The 21018-nt window shown below is 30.7% G+C and overlaps 1 protein-coding gene across 1 annotated transcript in view; it reads right to left on the bottom strand.

Moving 5' to 3' along the window:
* LOC121120044 (C-signal-like) overlaps positions 1–20754 on the bottom strand; it is a 38855-nt gene extending 18101 nt beyond the window's left edge. The window contains exon 1 of the mRNA XM_040714893.1: positions 20682–20754. Within this exon, the coding sequence (XP_040570827.1) occupies positions 20682–20754 (73 nt within the window). The remainder of the gene's footprint in view (positions 1–20681) is intronic.
* Between the last annotated feature and the right edge of the window lie 264 nt (positions 20755–21018).

The following is a 21018-nucleotide window of genomic DNA, read 5'->3' as shown; positions in this document are numbered from 1 at the left end:
AGTTCCTCCCAGATATTATATTGGTCGACGTAGACTACTAAAGTCTTCCAACATCGAAACAAAATTTGACAATTTAGATCATTTTGTAGAGACACTTGGGAAACAATAATGGAAATATGAACGACAAGGCTGGAAATCTTGGCCTTCATAAGAATATTACAAATTTAATGTCCCATTATGGTTCAAAAATACCACACCAACAATTTATTTAAGTATATAATATGTTTAAGGGATAAAAAACTTAGAAGTAATAAAAAATAAAATATAAATTTTTAAATATCTACATCTACGTCGTATCTACCCAACATACTAAATATAGTAGGTGCTTTATCTTTAGTATAAGCATGCCTTATACAAAAATATAACTATTTTTGAATACGTTACATACATATGACATAATTAAAGTAAAAAACTGGACTTTAAAAAATTTGGGCATTAAGGGTAGCCAATCGGTGTAAGAGACATATTATGATGTCCAATATGCGCAATAGTTGACTAAATTGTGATATTTATTTCTAGTTGAGGACCCAAAGAGTTTTTCTAAGATTCTAGTAGCTTCTGAAGGCAACCTACTTCATTTTCCAGCAAATTTAGGTGATAGAAGTAGCCTTATAGTCGTCAATCAAGAGAGGTATAAAGATGAAAAATGTTACTCCTTGTTATTGACTTAAGATAACTATTCACATATTTACTCCATTCCAGTGATAAGAAGATGGATACCTTGAATGAAGAAGGAATGATTCATTCAGATTTGAGGACGTCTTTAACTTTGAATGGACTGAATTCTAATGTCAATTAGATAAAAAATTCGGAAGCTTATTAACTTGGAATATTTGTAGAGATTTGGATATAGCTTTGATTAGTCTCACGTTTAAAAGGAAGAGCCTTCAGGCAATAACAATCATTAATAATTTAAAAATATTTTCAAAGATATCCATTATCCTCTATGAATAACTCTAGAAGGATGTTGACTTCTCTGCTTATTATAGCATCACATATGAAATGAGTAGGTCTGTCAATGAATCGGAAATAACTCCTCTTCGTTATCTATAGTCCATCCCTTTCAAAAAACTACATAACTCTCAACAAATAACAATCTTAATATTATACGGGGACAATAATAATGTATTGATACTTTTACTTTTTTTCATATAAATTTACAATATAGAAAAATATCATAATCAATTATATAAATGGATGAGAATTATGATTTTTATTTTAATATTTCAAAAAGTTCCATTACCTTTTTTTTTTATATAAATATATTTTTTTCAATTTTTCAAGAAATTATGGAATCATTATCATTACTTTTCTTGATATACTTTATTTTCCCAAATTATGAAAATTGTTTGCATAGTGTATCGATAAAAAATATCGACAAGATCATTTTTCCTAATTTTTTGAAATAGATTAATATTCAAACAAGTTATCGAATAAATTTAAATGAACTAATTTGAAAAGAAATTGCAGTTTTAACATATTAGAAAAAAAATTATAGGCTATATAGATAAATTGAAATAGATATCAATATATTATACAAGATAAAAGTCAGATTGATAAGAAGTGTGATGCAAGAGTACTTTATTCTTAAATGTTTGGAAATTTATAACAAATTGTCAAAGCATTGATATTTCCTTCCATTGCAAAGAGATTTGAGAGCTCCAATAGATATAGTATGTAGATTCCTATGAATAATTCATTAAGAGAAAGATAGATAGATAAATGTTATCGGTTGTCGTTGTCTTTATTTAGTAGCTACAAAATAATCATTCCCCAATAAAAAGCTTATATTTACTTTTATGAGAACAAATGTTGGTCACTTTCCCCAAACTCCTCGAAATGACTTGTCATACAAAGTCTGCAAGACTTTTATTTACGTTCAAAAACAACATATATGAAGGTAATCAATCATTGCACAGTTAATACTTTTTTGGACTCCCCTTGAGTACATCATCTTTCACTACGGTCAAAGAGTCATTCATCCATTGACTATATTCATAATCTTGGGAAAGATCTGTATCCAAAATTGAGTGACCTCATCTTTATCTTCGTGAGTCAGTCTTTAGTCACTACAGATACGACTAATAAGTGTTTAACTGTTTTGACATTACCATGTGCCATCTAAATATCGAATAAGGATGAGAGCAAGTCGAAACTCATCTAGGAACTAAACCAGTCCAAAAGGAAAAGTCACTTGTTCGAATAATTAATTAAATACCTATTCATAAGGCACAATCCAATCATTTTAAAGATTGATCTTTGCCCTGTAGAAATAGTAATACACAAGGATAAGTTGATTGTTTATGTTTATAAGATTTTTATATATTCAAAGGTTTAGCCGTGATTATCAAGGCAATTTTCATGAGAACAGAGTCTCTGATATACCTTGTTTCTCTATATCTTGGATGTACTATTCTCCTCAATGATTCTAAAGGTTAGTGGCAAGAACCAGCTTTGACGATATAGAGAAAAAGTTCAATAAACAAATTTATATCCAAGTATGAGTGCTTTGAAATTGTAGAAGGAACCAGGACCGTAACTGGGATTTTTATTGATTCATTATATTTATTCTTTATACAAATATATCAAAATCAAATACATTTCGGTCTTGCTTAAACACCAGAAAACTACGACTGTCTATATCTCAAAGTTTTTTTTTTATCTACACCGTGCATCAGAAAAATCGCAGAAATATCTTTAAAGTCAATTTTCGATACAAAAAGTAAATTGCCTAGAGGTTTTGTCGAATAGAAGTGTTAAAGTTCTGAATTTCAGATTTCAAATTATATTTGTTTCGATCAAATAGGACAACAAAAAGGGTTTGAAATGTAAAAAAAAGACAACGAGGGTCTTACTTGCTCTGTGCCGAAATACTCGTGTTCCCTATTTGTCAGATTGGCCCTTGTCAGAAAGTTATATTTCATGAGGTGAAAAAGAAGATAAAGGATGGGAGAGACTGGAGATGAAGCCAAAGAGGGGAGGAAGGAATGGTGAGTTTTTTAGAGTAATTGAGGGACACCATCGAGGACAATCCAACAAAGTCATTGATAATTTTTTTTGAATGAGTTGAGTGTTGTGGATGCCTCTGTAGAAAGGGCAGCGGGGGATTTTGGTAGGACCTCATAATGTCAGAAGAAAATTTCAGTTACTTAATGGATTAGCCAAAATCAGCCTACTCGATAGGGGAAAATGTGTCATTAATTGACCATCAAACTTTTAGCCCCATCATCCTCTGACTGGGGTCCCTTAGATAAAGAATCTGGATGACGAGTATGTAGAAAGTAGTGCATGTGCCACCCGCATCGTCTATGGCGTGCTCTATTTCAAAAAAACGCAGTGACAATTTTTGTAAAAAATACTGTTCGGTTTTACACCTTGTCCTCACCACCTAGCCGTAGCTCCCGAGGATAGTCCTCTATCTCTGATGCGTAACTCATTCAGACCCCCATTAACACAAAAACAATCTTGAACAAACATGAAGAAAAAGAGAAATGCCTAATTTATGGGTTATTTCCTATAGTTTAAAACCTTAATTTGCCCCCAAAAGGGACTTAAAGCTTCGGTTGAGGAGAAATAGGCTGCCCTGCTAGACGACTATGTTGTAAGGGTCTGCAGTGTCTTCAGGGAAAAAATTGTGGCCTTTGTTGAGGCAAAAGGTGAAGATTATAGTAAATAAACAAACAAATATGTGTATATTGTACATTTATTCTTGAGTGTATTTACATATACATATAAATATATGCATAAAAGAAAGAATAACTCCCTTCAAAGAAAAATTCAAATATAGAATTGGAAGAAATAGACACCTTGACCTATGTTGGCCCTCTGATCAAAAATGAACTCTTTTTTTAAATTTTGAGTAGAATTCTCAAATATATTTTGGTACTATGTTAGTATATATGTTCACAAACGACTATTCAGAATATCAGCCCTTTTGCATTGTTAGTTTGTTTTTGACAAATAAAGTAACTAATCCAAAACAGTATAAGAATAATTTATATGTGTGTTTTATGTTCGTCCCACTTTGAAAAACAATAATAAAAACCCATTTATATCAAAAAAAGACTTTAGACAAAAATAAAAGGTGTTCAGAATTTTCAGTTGTTTTGAGTTATGTACGTAAGGCTATTTTTAATTCTGGTCAGACCACATTCCTCGACTCTGGGTACAAGTTTGATATTTTACGAAATGTTTTCTACTTGGCTTGCAGACATCATATATCAGAGTTGATAATTGGAGGACTATAGTAGGCTATTTTTGGCAAGAGTCAGTGTCCGTACAATACCATGTTTGGTAAAAAAAAAAAAAATTGGCCCATGTTAGATAAGGAATATCCAAGAATTTTAGCTAATTTTGAAAAATATTAGGACCCCATGAATAGCATAATCTGCCGCCAATGCACCTATCCTCGATTTACAATTAATTAAGAACATGCTTCACAATCAACATATTGATAATGTGTTTGCAACCTTTGTTCTGAACAAAATGAGAAATACAGTTGGTATCCGACTCAGATATTAGTACGATTCATCTTATTCAGTTCACATGAGAGCATGACAACACCTATAATACAAAAGCTGGCACTCAAGCTATCAAACACCGAAAAGCTGGAGTGTTATAGAAAAGGCTAGCCAGTTTTTACAGTCATTAATTAAACTACATCCCTCCCAGACTTGGTAGGGCCTGATTCACATTTTCTTTTTGAGGCTCTCGGATCGAACAGAGACTGGTTTATTACACTAGTTGATCCAGGGAAAATAATGGAAAATGGAGAAGTATTGGAGTTTGTGAAGTCAGAAAAAGAGATCAATGATGTTGCTGAAAGAGATGTAAAACTCATGAGTGACTTTCCAACTAGGATTACCACTGACCAAGAGCACAAAAACTGTTTACTCCAAGTTGTGGGATACCACAGAAATAAATATATTAATTCCAAGAAATCTAATTTAAACAATTAAAAAGCAATTTAATTATTGTATGTTATATTGGATTATGTTTTAGTATAGAGTTATTAGCTTTTATTCAAGAAAAAAAAATGTAATTTTTGTATTTTATTCTATCGTATCCTATTTTTGTATACATATACGTCAAAAAATAATAATAACTTAAAATAATACCTAAAAAGAGAGGGAAAAGTATAAAAAACACAAGTTTCATAGAAATACATCATTTAATCGGGCTTGCTAGAATTTTCAATATCCTGTATTATACAAACTACTGGGCGAGACAGGCAGATTTTGACAAAACACGCAACCACTCAAAGTCTATGACGTCCCTATTGCTAGACTTTAATGTATAGTACCGACTGCTGGATAAGAATAACAAATTTTGACAAAACAACTTGCAACCACTCATCTACTTCGACGTCAAAATTGAAAACGTGGTGATTGCCAAATATCAGTCATAAAAGAGTTATGCTATAACCTTGTATTTCTATTAATCCTGAAAAAACAAGCATTTTTTAATATCTGGGGTAAAGTTGATCAATGGGAAAAAATAAAGGGTTCTACAATTTGGAGCACACTTTATTGGCTTTGATTTGATACCCATATCAATGCTTTACGATTAGCCATTGTGAAGCTATGGTCAAAAGAGTACAAACAATCACGTTTTTTTGCCTTATTTTTAGAGCCACCAACAATAAATTTTCAAGGGCAATACTGCAGGCATAACCTCAAATGACTGGTATATTTAGTTTTTATAGACCTTAGAGAACGGGAAAAGTAAAACATTAAATGGTTTAAGAAAAGTTAAATTTTGAACAGATCTATTGTACAAGTTACAATCAAAAATTGAGGTCAAAAAGTATATATGAAGAATTTACAGTACCTAGGATGACAATACTGCAATAATTGAATACTCCATGAATGATCGATATATTAATAGTTTCATTTTGACTATTTTATTACAAATGACTAAAATACAAGTATTCTGTTGCACAATATCAAGTTCAAATGGCCACTGTGATATTACTCATAAATACATAATAACCATGTAATTTTAACAAATACAAATAAAAATATATTATTGTTTAATAGTTGTTAAATAAAAAGGACACATTTTGTAATTATGTAATGCATTTTAAGACTAAAATAATGTAACTGTTAAAAGTCACAACTTGTACATGATATATGTAAAAAAGAATTATCGCCATAAAATAAAAAAATAAATAAGAGTTCATGCTTGTGTTATTCCAATTTATGGTAGAGCTAAAATTCTACAACTATACAAACCTATATTTAAAAAATAAAAATATTTGTACCTATCAAATATTATTTTTGAAACTTAATGTAGTTAAGAAAACAATTATATAGTGATTTAAATAAAAAAAATTGTATTTTTCTTCATTCTATAATTATATATTTAAAGAATTTAACGGTATAATTTTGTATATGAGGAGGAGTGTACTGTTACTATCCCAAATACTGCAATAAGCGGGGGTCCTATACATACAACCCAATATTTCATAGACATATTTTAGTCAATTGTAAACTTTGAACTCAAATTTGTGGAATGAGTTAAATTACCCAAGAATGGTAAATATAGGTTAAAACCTTTATTTTATTTAAAAAAATTGTTACGGCTTAAATGTAACTATCCATTTTGGCTACTTTAAGTGCAATTTGTCACTTACAAAACTTAATAAAAATTCGTTTTTGATGGAAACTGATGATCATTTGTCTAAATATACAAATCGAGTTCAGGCTTAATTTTGAGAAACTATTCCAGCATGCTTTTATGCTGACGGGCCACATATATTATGTCTATTTTTTATTCAGTCAAATTTGGATATGAGTTACACCTTGTTTATTCCAAAGGTACTGTACCTATGAAAAAACCAACGTCTTAAATCTTAAAATATAAAATTTCAAAGAATACTAACATCCTGTATTTTCATTCAGGCACAACCTGAATGGGAATTAAATAATTTGAAGAAAAAAATACATATGGTAGCTAGTCTTCTATATTTTTCTTGTTGCCAACTATTAATTATTATTAAAAGATTAATGATTCAATATGTCGACTACAAGCTGTAACTTATGCAAGTTGAGACGAATAATATTAAATGAATAATTTAGAGTAATTGTGATGAGGATGATGCAACAAATGAATATTCTTTAGTTTCTCAATATATAAACGGTTTAATTTTTGAATATTTTGATGAAAATTACTTTTTATAGTTTTTCTTAATAAGTTATATTAATCATAAATACATACTGAATGCGTAATTTTAATAGATAAAAATGAAACAATTATATATATAATAGTTGGCAATTAATATTACTGATCTTATAATAAATTGAGACAAAATTTGTACAAAATGGTAACTTCTACATAATGGCAACTTGTACCAAACATAAAGAATAAATTGATAATTTATCAGGGTTACCATACTGATTTTCGGTTTATTTTTTTAACATGCCCAAAATGCTAACGATTTGCATCAATATTTTTAACTATACCTGACCAAATTTTTTGAGTTTTGTGACGTTGTTTCTAATTTATCTCAATTTCAAGTGACTTTAATCCAATTTTTGAATGACAAAGACTCGACAAAATATGTCACTGGTTTCTTACAAACTGCAGGATCCCATCGTTAGAAAAAATAATAAGTCTCATTATGTGATAATAAATCAAGGCGTTTCCACACCAAAACAAATATTTACATTGCATTTTGTTGCCAGCTGTCGAATTTTGAGCTTCTTTTGAATTATCAGGGTTCTGAATGTCGATTGGTAGAATTTATGTGATCCCTTGTTAAGCTGCGAATAATTGAAAACAGTTATTGAAATAACAATCCTATAGTTGGGAAGATTTGGTTAATTACTGACTGAGTTTGACCCTTTTTAGATTATTTTTGATTGAGGGTTGCAAGATACAGTAAAAATGTAGGCACTACATTTGAAATAATTTTAAAATGATATGAAGTCATTGCTTTCCTGTTGACAATTTCAAAACACGGATGATCTTATCATCATACCATGCACCATTAAAATCGGAAATACTATTAGTTGTAAAATTCAACAAGATATAATTTATTAATTAACATTAGGATTTCAACAAAATTAATTTTATAAATAGATGTGCTCTCTAAATCATCAATGTAGACACCTTTAGCGGTAATGATGGCTTCCGGGTGGCTGCAGAAGGCCTGGAACCCACTGTGGATATAGTCCTCTGTCATGGCGGCCCAGTGTTGGCTGACAGTGGCTTTGAATGCTTCGTTGTTTGGATGACAGACACTACAGACCTTCACCTCAACATGCACCAAAATGTTTTGTTACAGGGGCTGAAATTAGGGCTGTAAAGAGGTAAAAGTTTCAAAAAGAGTTAAAAAAAAACTCAAAAGAGCAACGGAGGACATGGGTTTCTTTCATTACTCGTGTCAAAAGGGGACTCTCCACCGTCACAACACTCTTTCTACTCACTTTTTTTATTACTCTCTGGACAGATTGGTGTGAAACTACAAGATTGGGCCCTCTTGGACTTGAGGGGATGGGCCCGGGCTGTTTTCTTTAACTCTTCTAGGTCCAGTTTGGTCTTTTTGTCAGAGCTCTTCTTCCTCCTCACGTTTTGGATTTTCTGATCTGGAGGACGATGGTGCACGAAAAATGCGTCTATCATGTTTATTTGTCATTTTCTTGACTTGTATGTAAGCTACGGAACTCAAGGGTTTCCAGCATTTTAATGAAGTGTTAAATTTTAATAAATCGAAATATTAAATAATTAAAACCACTCAAGCATATTTAATGAACCAGATTTCAATGAATCACCCGGTATTATCTCTGAACATATATTTTTGGTTTTCACCCCTGCCATTAACGCCATTTTTAATATATTCAAGTACTGCAATAACTCCTCTCCCCTTTCGAAGGACCAAATCTCTATTCATATATGGATAAGTGAAAAACATAGCTATAAGTTCATGCAATATGTATATAATTATTTTGAGTATAGATAATTGAGTTTTAAAGGTAAATAATAAAAAAATCTATTTTTTTAACATTATCATTCCTTCTTTATAGGGTTTCATGATAAAATGAAAGTCATCGTTCACTGCACTTAACTAAATACTAAGAAAAACAATATTTAACATCAGTCTTGTAATTTAATCAATATGCCCATTCATTAAATGAATATATGTGTGTAGCCCGTCAAAACAAACGTAAGCTAGAAGGATTTTCTTAATAATTGATTCTGGATTACTTACTTTGTAGTCTTCAATTAATTATCTTGTTGTCTGTTAATACAATGTTCTGATAAATACTTAAAGGCTATTTTTAAGACCGTTTTGGGGCCAAATAAAGATTCATGATTCAAATAAATGTTTAAGGCAGGAATGTCAAATCCATGGCCTCGGGCCTCATTGCGATTCACTTCATGGTTCAGTAACGTACAAAACTTATTCTCACTTCAATGAGTATTTTTAGAAAAAATTTCATTAGTATCGTCTAGCACGGATCGCAACAATGACACTCTACTTTTCCGTTGAAACTGACGTTAAACACTTCTGGCTAGCCACTCAAACAAAAAAATAACAATGTCTAAGCAGTGTATGCACTCGAAGTTGGTTCTTAATCAAAAGCTCCTCGCTGTTACTTAGGAATTTCTTCTTTTCTTCATATAATTGTGTACTAAAAGAAATTCATTATTTTCCCGTATACTAATAGTTTTCCCTTCTTTAAGTAACTTGTATCTCGCATTGTATAACTGCAATATGTTTACGATAAATGGGATTTGAAGGGAAATATTTTATAATAAAAAAAATCACTATAGTTTTGTCATTATTTGACTCAGTATTGTTTGAACGTGCGTCATAGATGGATACCAGCAAAGATAAAAAACCACAATTTTTGACAACTTTCTTTGAACAAGGCAAAAAGGAAAGCCAACCTACTGAAAATTTGAACATTGTTTATAGTTCTGATACTGTAACAGCCAATCACACAGTATTTTGGTTTCGTCAATTCTATTCTAGTAATTTTGATGTCAAAAATGCACCACAATCTGGAAGGCCAATTATAAAAATGTGGATAGAATAATGGATATCGTCGAGTCTTCTGAACGTCATGTCAGCACGGGTTGATAGCCCAGAAGATATACATTAATGGATTTTTTTAACTCCCCCATATTCAGGATTGTTTTTATGTAGACACACTAATAGATTCTATATAATCTATTTTTACAGAAGCATTGAGTTTATTTTAACATGGGTTTTTTAATGAAAGTTGTCAAATCAATTCACCCCTCCTACATCTCAAATTTAAGTTTAATTTGTGGAATTAGACTCATTAAATCACTTGGAGAATTCCTTTTCTTATTTTCTCCTAATATATATATATATTTTTTTTTTGAATGAGCTGAAGAGGATTTTATATATTTTCATCATTTACTGCTTTTTGTGTGAAGTTATCCAAGTATTAATTAAATCACATTGAAACTAATTACTGAGAAAATCTACTCAGAGCCAATATTTCACCTCCCTTACTTATATAAAAAAATTACCTTAATGTCTGGCTTTCGGAATAAAACACCATCAATTTGTTCATACAGTTACAAATGGTGATGAAAAAAAATGTATATAAATTTAAAATAAAAAATTAACTTTATCCAACGCTAAAGTTTTTAGAAATATTATGTAGGGGAGACTTAGATGAAAAATTAATAAAAAAAGTTTTCTTTTTATCATTTGGTTTAAAAAAATTATATTCCAATGTTGAGTCCAATTCAAGTCCTTGAATATTTTTAAAAAGTCCTCAATTTATATGGAGTTCTTTTCAAGCCCCTAATTATAATGTATGGTCCATAGTTTTATTGTCTTTTATAAACTCAATACAAACTATATTAAACAGCTTCTGTGCGGATAAAGAATGAAATTTATGAAATTTAAAAAGTGAAGAGTTTCTTTTGATTTCAGAAGTTAATAATTAATTTTGTGCATAGGTTCAATTTATTTGATTTTACTTTTTGGGTTTGTGATATGCAATGCTACCATTGATACCTGACTTTAAGGTGCATTTTTTTATACCTGCGTTTTAGAAAATTTAGAACTCTAATAGAAAACATACAAAAAGTCCACAAAATGGTTTTGTACGATCGTAAAATGAAGATTCGCGAGATAGCTAACATCTTAAAGATATGAAATGAGTGTTTGTTTAATATTTTGCAAGAAAAATTGTGTATGAAAAACTTATTCTCCAAGTGGGTGCCGCGTATGCTCACAGTAGACCAAAAACTGGGACATGTCGAGGACTCACATTGTTGTTTGAAGCTGTTTCGCCGCAATAAATCGAAGTTTATTAAAAATATATATATTGTTTTAAATTTTTTTTTAGATTTTCTTAGGAAATGGATAATTATAAGCTAAAAATTTATTGATATTATTTTTTTAAGTGATTCTTCGTCTTGTCTTTGTTTCTTTTTTTTTGTGCATTTAAATGAAACTCTCAATAATAATATAAAAAAAACTCATAACATATGAAATCATTTCGGTGCCTAATCAATTTTTAAGGTTTAAATTGCCGATGTTGTATTTTTCAGAGAGAAGTAAATAAATAAAACTATAGAAAAAAAATGTCGTTTCAGAACATTATTGAGCAATTAATCTCATAGTAGTAAAGGATTTTAGCAAACTACCATATGATTTTGGGGCTTTTTTTCTATATATATATATAAAAAGGTTACAAAATACTATAAAGTAACTTTGAATAATAAGGAGGTAATATTTATCAAATTGACATGCTAATACTTCATCGTTTGGTAATCCCTACTAAGAAAATTAATTATAACTAAATCTGATAATGTAAAAAGTTTTTTTTGTGTTTTTTGGGACGCAAGGTTACAAGATACGATAAACGTATAACCATGTAGAAGTAGACTCAAAATTAGAGAGTTACTACTAACTTACTACCAGAACTATCAATTGTGATACTTTTGACTTCTCTATGTCCAGACTGCACCGGTGCCAGAATTGGGTTTCAAGTGGAGGTGGGGAAGAGGAAAATAATATAATGGAGACGTAGTTAGAGGAGTTTACAAATGCCAAATTTGAGAAACTGTTTTTTTCTAAGAAGAGACAAAAAACTATTTTTTTAAGCTTTAGAAGTAAATTTTTTCAAAGGAGACAATTTTTTTCCACCTTTAATATCAATAGTAATTGATAAGTAAAGAAAAATACAATCTATACATAAATAACAAACACTCGTCTTAAATTAATTAAAGTTCGTCAAAACAAATAAAAAACACACTAGGAATAATAAAATAGTTGTAAATAAAATTCATGGACTCGAGGTTTCGTCGATTTTGAAAAGAATGTTCAGAGAATTTAATTAGTAAAATGATTATCTATAAATAAACAAAAGCAAACTTATACAAACAAACACACAAGGCTGTGTCTGGTTCAGGTTCGGCAGTTCTATCGGTCCTTGTTTCGGTTCTTTCATTTCAACGGTTTCGGTTCAGATTTATCGGTCTCTGTTCCGATCTTCGGACGCAGTTCTGTTTTATAAAGGCTCAGCTTGGTAACTGGCACTTAAAACATGGGGCTTCTCTATAAAATTCGATCCCAGGAAATGATATTAGATTCAAACAGGGCCACAGCTACCTAATAGGGAGAGTGCGTTCCCAAGTTCCAATTGGGGCTTCGAAATCTAAGGTTGCTTAAGACAATGATTTTTAAAGTGGGAGCCATGAAGGGAGGCTAGGGAAGAGGGTCCAGTTGTAGCGGTTTAAGAATCGGAACTGCTTGAACCACTACACCAATAAGGGCACAACCTTGTAGACACCACATGAATCTCAATACTTTATCTGGCAAAGGACTTCTTTAAAAATTATATTCACTTGTTGCGACCTGGCCACTTTTCTTGAGATATGGCATTCCAGGGATGCCCTCTCCACCACCATTGTCTGGAACTTTGCAATTGCTTTGGACGCTACCCTCTAAGCCACATTTTGGCTTTTTGGTGAGAATCCGTACAGTTTTTCGTACTGCATTGGTGCTCTCCAATATTTTGGAGAAAAGTCGCCATCAGGACTCTTACTGCTTTCTCAAGTATTTAGCATTGCCTAAAGTCATGCTCCAATATTTGCGTCTCATTATAGTTATGTAGAGGCTCTGATCATTGGGCAATACTCTTTGCTTGAAGTGGAGGCCCGATGCTATTCTTTTTTTCGTATGTCTTTTTTTCGCTTTTATGTAGGATCCCATATTATTTTTAAATATTCTTTTGTCTTTTCCTTAGTAGGCCTCATTAAAATGTGGAGATTCCAAACGCAGTCTTCTTTTGATGGGACAATTTGGAACATTCATAACCTCGTTCATGAGCTTAGGTCTAATATTGGGGTTGAAGGAGAGCTGAAGGGACCAATTCAGCATCGCTATGGTAGTGTGAGTAGTTTCATTGCAGTTTAAAAGACACTAACTTTGAAACAAATAATTTTTTTGAAATGAATTTGATATTTTTTTTTCGAAAATTATGTTTTTTAAAATTTTTTAGATAAGAGGAATTTTATTTATTATGATAACTATAAAAATTTCTGAAAAGTAGGGGGTCATGGCCCCTATAGTTCGGAAACCACTGTAGCACACCCTCTAACTATGATATACACAACTTTACAAACCTAATTCCCATATAAAAAATATACCTATATATTTACAAAAATAATATAAAGATAATTAACGTTTGTTTATCTTTGCACAAAGTTCTTCAATGTTTTTTTTCTCAAATTCAACTAATGAAATTAGTAATTGGGAAATTTTATATAATTTTTTACTTATTTACTTCTCTCAAATTAATTAATCAATTATTTAATGGTTATTTTGCCTATTTTCTGATTAAGTTACTTACGTAGTCGTTGTAGACATATTGAGAATGAATTCGCTTATGAGGATTAGTTATCAAATATTTATTTTGGAGGAATATGTATAACATCATTCATTTGATTAGAAGAACATACATTGAGTATAATTATAGAATAAAACTTTTTATTTTGAAGCAAGGTCTTGTATTATCTGTTCGGTAAAATTATTTGGCAAGAAACTTTTACCATTATTTTATTAAATAAAAATAGTTTTAATCTGCTTAAAAAATTATCTATACTGATGGAGGAATATTGACGTAATTAATTTTTGAAAAATGAAAGCTTAGATTTTGCTAGTAAGCACAAAAACAAAAAAATGGAATCGCTATTACATTTATACTCTTTATCAAATTATTGTCAATTTATATGTACAAAATATTAATAGTATTTCTTTTCTTACAAAAATTCATCGTCACAATAAAACATCACAAAGAATGATAAATTGGTATACTTTATTTAAATGGTTTTATTGGACACGAATTAAGTCCCATAAATCAATAAAGTAAAATGCTTCTGTGACTTTATTTCTTAATTAATTTTATTAAAACTTTCACAAAAATCAACATTGTAAGATAAATTTGCCATTCAGTCAATAAATTTGGCGTTAGTGTAGACATTTGGTTAACAACGTTCCCAGAAACTTCCTAATGTCTTTTTAACAGTCCCACAGGTATAGTCCATAATGCACTCTATATTCCAGCTCTCAGGAATCTTGTCGTGCTGTGGGGACCTACATTGAAACCGGTTTAACACTGCCCCAGGCAAAGTGGTCTTAAGGGTTCAATTCTAAATAGTTAAGAGGTCAAGAACTCGGTGGGACGTACATCACATTCTCAAAATAAAGAAAGTTGAGCATTTTTTTCTGGTGTCTTGCTGCCAGGTCCAAGGTTGGCCATTGTTGGTGCTGCAGATCCAGGAAAAGACTTTGTTGTGCAGAACACACATTTCGACTTTGGCTTTGACCTTCCGACCCTTCTTGAAGATAGAGGGTGGCATAACGTCGTGACCTTCGCTGCTACCATCGCCAAAAACCATAACTTGCTGTAAGTTCTTGGTCTTCATAATCCTAGTGTTATTAAAAGGATTTTGTGCAAACCATCTTTTGCTCATCAAGTTATGATTTTGGGTTTGACAATATTTTTTCTCATATGAGGAGAAACAGACAAGATTTGACTCGGGATGCTTTTGTTTTAGCTTGAGCTTGAGAGCCTTGGTTCAAAAACTCTTTTCTCCCTTTTTGACAGGATTAAAAGCTGCGCCTTGCAACGTGCATAGCTGTGGTACTTCAAATCTTCATTGATGACGCGAAGGAAAGTTGAACGGGAAATAGGAAAATACTTCATATTAAATTTTAAAAATATGAATGTGACTTAGAATAAGGTTTAGCTATCTCTTAATTCAACCAGTCTTATTATTTTTTTTAAGCAGTTATTATTATTATTAAAACCTTGAGGAAACAACATCTAAGCAAATATTAAGCGATTTCGAGGAGTTTGTCATCAACTCCTTCATAGCCTCTAGTCTACGTGTAAAGACTATGGTTGATAATGAAGGTGGCCACATTGAGTGAAAAAAGTCTTCTAGGAACCTTATCTACATGTTTTGTTAACGTTAATTGTATACCTATTATTGAAAATATAAAATTATTGATGTATTTCTAAAACCATCTCCTGCCCTACCCTGTAATATTAGCTAATTATGCAAACATTGATTTACCCTTTTTCTAAGAGTTGAATTTCAATTAAATCAAGCTTATACTTGACTCTGTTTTTCCTTATATTTTACATAAATTGCTCATGAAGAAAGATTTGAGTTCATACAAACCGAGCATCTGATTTTATATACAAAAATGTAATCCTTACATTGAAAAGAGTATGGGAAGATACAATGAGGGGGATTGGGATGCCATGAGGATTACCCTAGTTTTTTCAATGAAAAAATAATTCCTCAAAGGATATAGTTGGAGAAAATACTGTCACAAACTGTTTGTATTTGGGTTCAACATTTTTAATAGAACGGCTTAAACCTGTTGTCATAAAGTTTCTTTATTAATATATATTTATATATTAAATATGTATTCAGTACTAATATGACAACATAAGTCACCATAGTATATCGTGAAATCCATCTAAAGACATTCCATGTATAATTAAATATGCAGCCAGTTTGATGAAAGATCAAAGTGCTCATATTTTTACATATTGTATGTATCTATATAGAGTTACAGATGAAGCTATAAGAATATACCACGAGCGAATCGAGTGCTGGTACAAGGATTTTTCTTTAAGGGAAGGGAATGTAGATGTTTCCTTCTATAAATTTTCCTAGTAATCTCTCATTACCTGAGCTGGATGTTTGATTCTGAAGGTTCCATCGACCTGAGCTCTTGATTCAGCTAAGAAGCGATCATTTCTCCTGTTCAGAACAGCCTCCACTTGTCGACTTATACAGGGAGGACATCTCACACCCTCTGCCGCCATTTTGCTTGTTGCTTGGACATTTTTGATCTTCAAGGTTACTCCCTGTCTTTTATGACCACACACGAATTTTCAATCAGTTCTTAAATATAATTGAATCTATTTAGGAAAGCAAGTTAACCACTCAGGAATTAAATAATAATGACAACTGCTAAGGAAAAGAACATTCATTCTTCAGATTACCAATTCCTAAAAAACAGGCATCTTAAATAATACACTGGATTTTCATCACTTGTTGATATGAAGAAGGGTCTTACCTTCTCCTCTCACTCTTTCACAGATCCAATCTTTACTTAAAGTTGCTTGTAGTTATTCTAATGCTGCTCCCCTTCCAAGCGTGAAACGTAAAAACACCGTATATATAATAAAAGGTTGAGTGTTGCTCATAATCACTTTCTTCCGATACAAAGTCATATTTTCTATTTTAATTAATTCATTTATAAGTTATAACCTATTTATTATTGATCATTTAAGTTTCAACGCGTAGCTGAGGTACATACATTCTGATTATATCATTTGGCAAGTTTATTTAATGTTACAAATTGTCTAAAAATAATAAAACTCTAAGTATATTTACTTAATTCAATGACAAATGATTCTAAAAAGTTCATATATAATATAAATAAAATGATTCATATAAGAAAAAATTTGATATCTTACTAAATAACGCTGTAGCTTAGGCAATATTTTGTGTTTTTGATGAATGTATGTATATTGTATATGAGTCAAGAAAAAAGCAAAAGTGCGTGAGTAATTACATTTTGTGGCAAAAAAAAATGAAGCTCTTAAGTTGTTGGTTGGGATTTAAAAAAAATTAAAAACACAGAAACTGCTTAATTGTTATATATGTACATAATAATAGAACATAGGGTGTTCACTAGTATAAAAGTGTTAAAAATTTTGTAAACAAAGGGTTTTATTTTTCTAAAAATAAATTATATATTTTAAGAGGTATGAATAATTGAACAAGAAGTCTCAGACATTAATGGCTTGGTACGTCATTTTCGTATCTCTTTGCAACTCGACTGCCATAAGGGAATGGAAAAATTAGAAAAAAAAACAAAGCGTACCTTTTGCATTTTGTTTATTTCCAACTGTTAACTATTATTTAGAAGCAGGGGCTTCCACAGGCGGTGGACTGGAGGCCTGTATTCACCCCCCTTGTGGAATTTTTGCTTTTTATTAGAATTTTTTTTGTCCTTCGGGCAAATTATGCAGCAGGATAAAAAAAATTGAAAAAAAGATTTGATTTTATTTTTGGCAAAAAAATTAATTTTGGGACAATATCTATGAATTTTTGAAATAATTTTAATATTTGAAATTTAATTTTTGAAATTTTTTGTGAATTGCTATTAATTTTTGAAATTTTTTCCAAAATAATTTAAGAAACCAAAATATATTACTGTAAACGCCGATTAGTAGTGTTGGATCGGTCCTAGGATTTCATTATGATCATTTTTTTCCTTCCCCATTCAGTCTTTTTTCCAATCGTTCTAGCCTTTTTCAACTTTAATCAGTCATAAGTACCGATTAGTTGGCCCTTCAGTCCTAGTTATCTTCTTATTTTCTTCACTCCTTGATAGTATTGAAGAAAACAAGAACAAGGAAAATACGGAATAATATCTAGAACGTATAATAGTATAGTCATACAGCTCCTACGTTAAACTTACGGTATCCGTCTCTTTGCAAGTTACAAACTACGTCATTTCATCATTTGTAGTGACTGTCCTTGTTAGACTCAGACTCTAACAAATTACTTATGAGTTATTTTTTCTGTCGATTCCCTTGTCTCACTTGATACGCCCTGGCTATTTCATAATTTATTATTTTGTATAAATAAACGAAGTAATAAGTTTTACTAAACTTATGCTCTGTTTCTAAAAGGACAGGAATACAATTTCCTGTTGATTACTCGTAGGTGTGGGATTTGAACTTTATAATATGCCACAGAATACTGATATTTTAGTAGTTTGTACAAAAATAGTCGAAAATTACATTATTAATATATAGAGCATCCATGGAATATACAATTATTGCATTATCCTGATTTTAAGTGATGGAAATAGAGTTTTTCATTTAAAGGATTTTTATTTTTTGTGTACAATTTGTACATTTTGCTTATACAAGTTAGAACATAAACAAAATCACAACTTGTATAAAATATAAAGTCTATAAAATATGTTTGTAAGCGACATAATGGCTGGAAGTATTTTATGTGCTCGGCGATTTTTTTCTATTGAAAAATATGGATCTAAGAATTTGATCTAATTTTTGTGTATAAATGAAATTAAGTGCTTTTAAATGCTTAAAATTTTGAAACGGCTTACGTTGAAAATGTTGTGAGTAAAAAAAAAGAAAAAAGAGTTCATAAGTGGTTCACACTCTACCAAAATGGACGAGAAGATGCTAATAACGACTCTTGCTCTGGACTCCCGAGTATGTTGAAAACATTGAAGTAGTGTAGAAAACTGTTTTTGGAAATAGTGGAATTACTATAAAGGAAGTTACTGAAGATATTGACATATCAGTTGTTTTGAAATTGCTTAATTTTGACAAAAATAATCGTCGCATGAGCATCGTAATGAGTTGCTGACATACGTCAATGATGATCCCCATTAGCTCAATGGTTCATAACTGGTGACTAATCATGGTTATATGCTTATGAAAAAAAAAACCAGAAAAAACAATAACAAATATAAGTGGACTTTGAAAGGACATATAACAAAAAATTGCCTAAAACGCAATATATGAAATTCTAACGATTATGTTTTTCAAAACAAACTTGACATATTATATATCTTTAAACAATTAGTATGTGTTCTTTTTTATAATATAATAACATAAAAAAAATCAATAAACCCTAATACATCCTGCCTGCAAAATTTGAGAAGTAAACTTACTTTTTTAACACGCCTCGCATATGTATATTGGACATCTTATTATTTATTATAAGAAAATATTGCTTTCATACTCAAATATCACGGTTATAACGAAATATTCATCATATTCACTAAACTGCTCTCCTTCCAATCATTTTTCAAACTGTCAGAGTTAGCATGTTGATTTTCGGGTTATTGTTGTTATTTTTACAAACTGAAAGTGTTTAGATTTAAAACTGTTTTTATTTTAATTTATTTGCATATTTAATCACTCTTAGTTAATCACAAATTATATACTCAATTATTTAAATAAATAAAATACTCTCAAAATGAACATACTCCATCAGAACAGTACATAGGACTTTGACTGTTTTGCAAGATATTCTTTGTAACCAATGCGTAATTCTCTTATTTAATCTTTGAATCTATGTTTTAATTTATTTGTTTATTTTATTTTATTTCTGTTTGAATAAATAGAAATAGAAATCACTTATATTTTGAAAAAAAAATTACAAATTATTTTATTGGTATTATGTTATACTTAAAGGCTGCAGTCCACACCAGTTCACTCTCAGTCCATTCCAGTTCCGTCGAGCATATCAGTTCTAAAACTTAAAAAGTTCGGTCCTTGATGACAATTTTAATTCTTCTTTTTTTAATCAGTTATATGCTAAGCAATGGTAGTCTGAAGGACCAACAGTTTTAAATATCGTCCCCAAGGACTGATAGGAGCAGTTCAAAGACTTGACTAGAGCGGACCGAATAAATAAGGATTGAAACAACACTACTGAAAGAAAATTAAAAGTACGCGGTACAACAATAGTGTTTTTTTGTCATTCTATATAAGACATAATCCTTTTAAAGGAAATCTATTTTATAACTTTTGAAAGATTATCTATTCATATAAAGTACTTATTTGTAATAAATACTCCATTTTGACTTATATTGACTATTCTTTCTCCACCTAAACATTATGAAATTTAGAAACTTTAACTAATACATTCAACCTTTAAGGATTGATCGATATGCCTCAAACTAAATATTTTTTCATTTTTGACCCATTTTTTTAAATTATGTTTCTTCTCCCTAAGCTTTAAAACAAAATGGCGAAAAGTATACGTTGGCTTTTTCTGATCAACTTTAACTTTGTAATAAATTAAGTCGAATAAGTTGATATTCAACTTTGTGTCCTACAAATAAACCAAATATTTATCGACTTATAAAGAAATCCTAGGACTCTCTTATCAGCACACAAAAATATGACATGTCCTGGGATATTAAAAGAGCTGATCATCCTATACTTACTTTTCAATGAAAATAATACCACAGGAGGGACGAATGGTTATCTAGAGTGTTCTGTTAAAGTTTTGAGACCAAAATGAACTTATTAAACAATGATGTATAATTTTAATATCCCACCAATTTATTATTATAATTTACAATAATGATATTGATAATAATTTACCTTGAATATGACCACCAAGAGTAGCATTAACGGCTTCCAGGCACTTGCAGAATTTGACCCAAGCCTTTGACATGGCAGTTCAATGCTCATTGACATAGTTCTTTAAGTCCTTAAAATTTGGATGTCGGATATTGGAAGCCTAAGACTCTATTTCCCACCATACACTTTCATCCAGGGGAGTTGAGCAGCCAAAGACAGGGACATCAACAGGATTTTATTTTAAACTGAGATTATTACTATTAGTAAAATTAAATCCATTATTTTTAGATTAGACGTCGTTAGTAATATTTATCTTTTGATCTATAAATGCAATTCTTGTACGCTTGATAGAATTAGA

This window comes from Lepeophtheirus salmonis, chromosome 6, assembly GCF_016086655.4.
Source record: "Lepeophtheirus salmonis chromosome 6, UVic_Lsal_1.4, whole genome shotgun sequence".
NCBI lineage: Eukaryota > Metazoa > Arthropoda > Copepoda > Siphonostomatoida > Caligidae > Lepeophtheirus > Lepeophtheirus salmonis.
The sequence above is the reverse complement of the archived record's forward strand: the minus strand, read 5'-3'. Positions and strand labels throughout refer to the sequence as shown.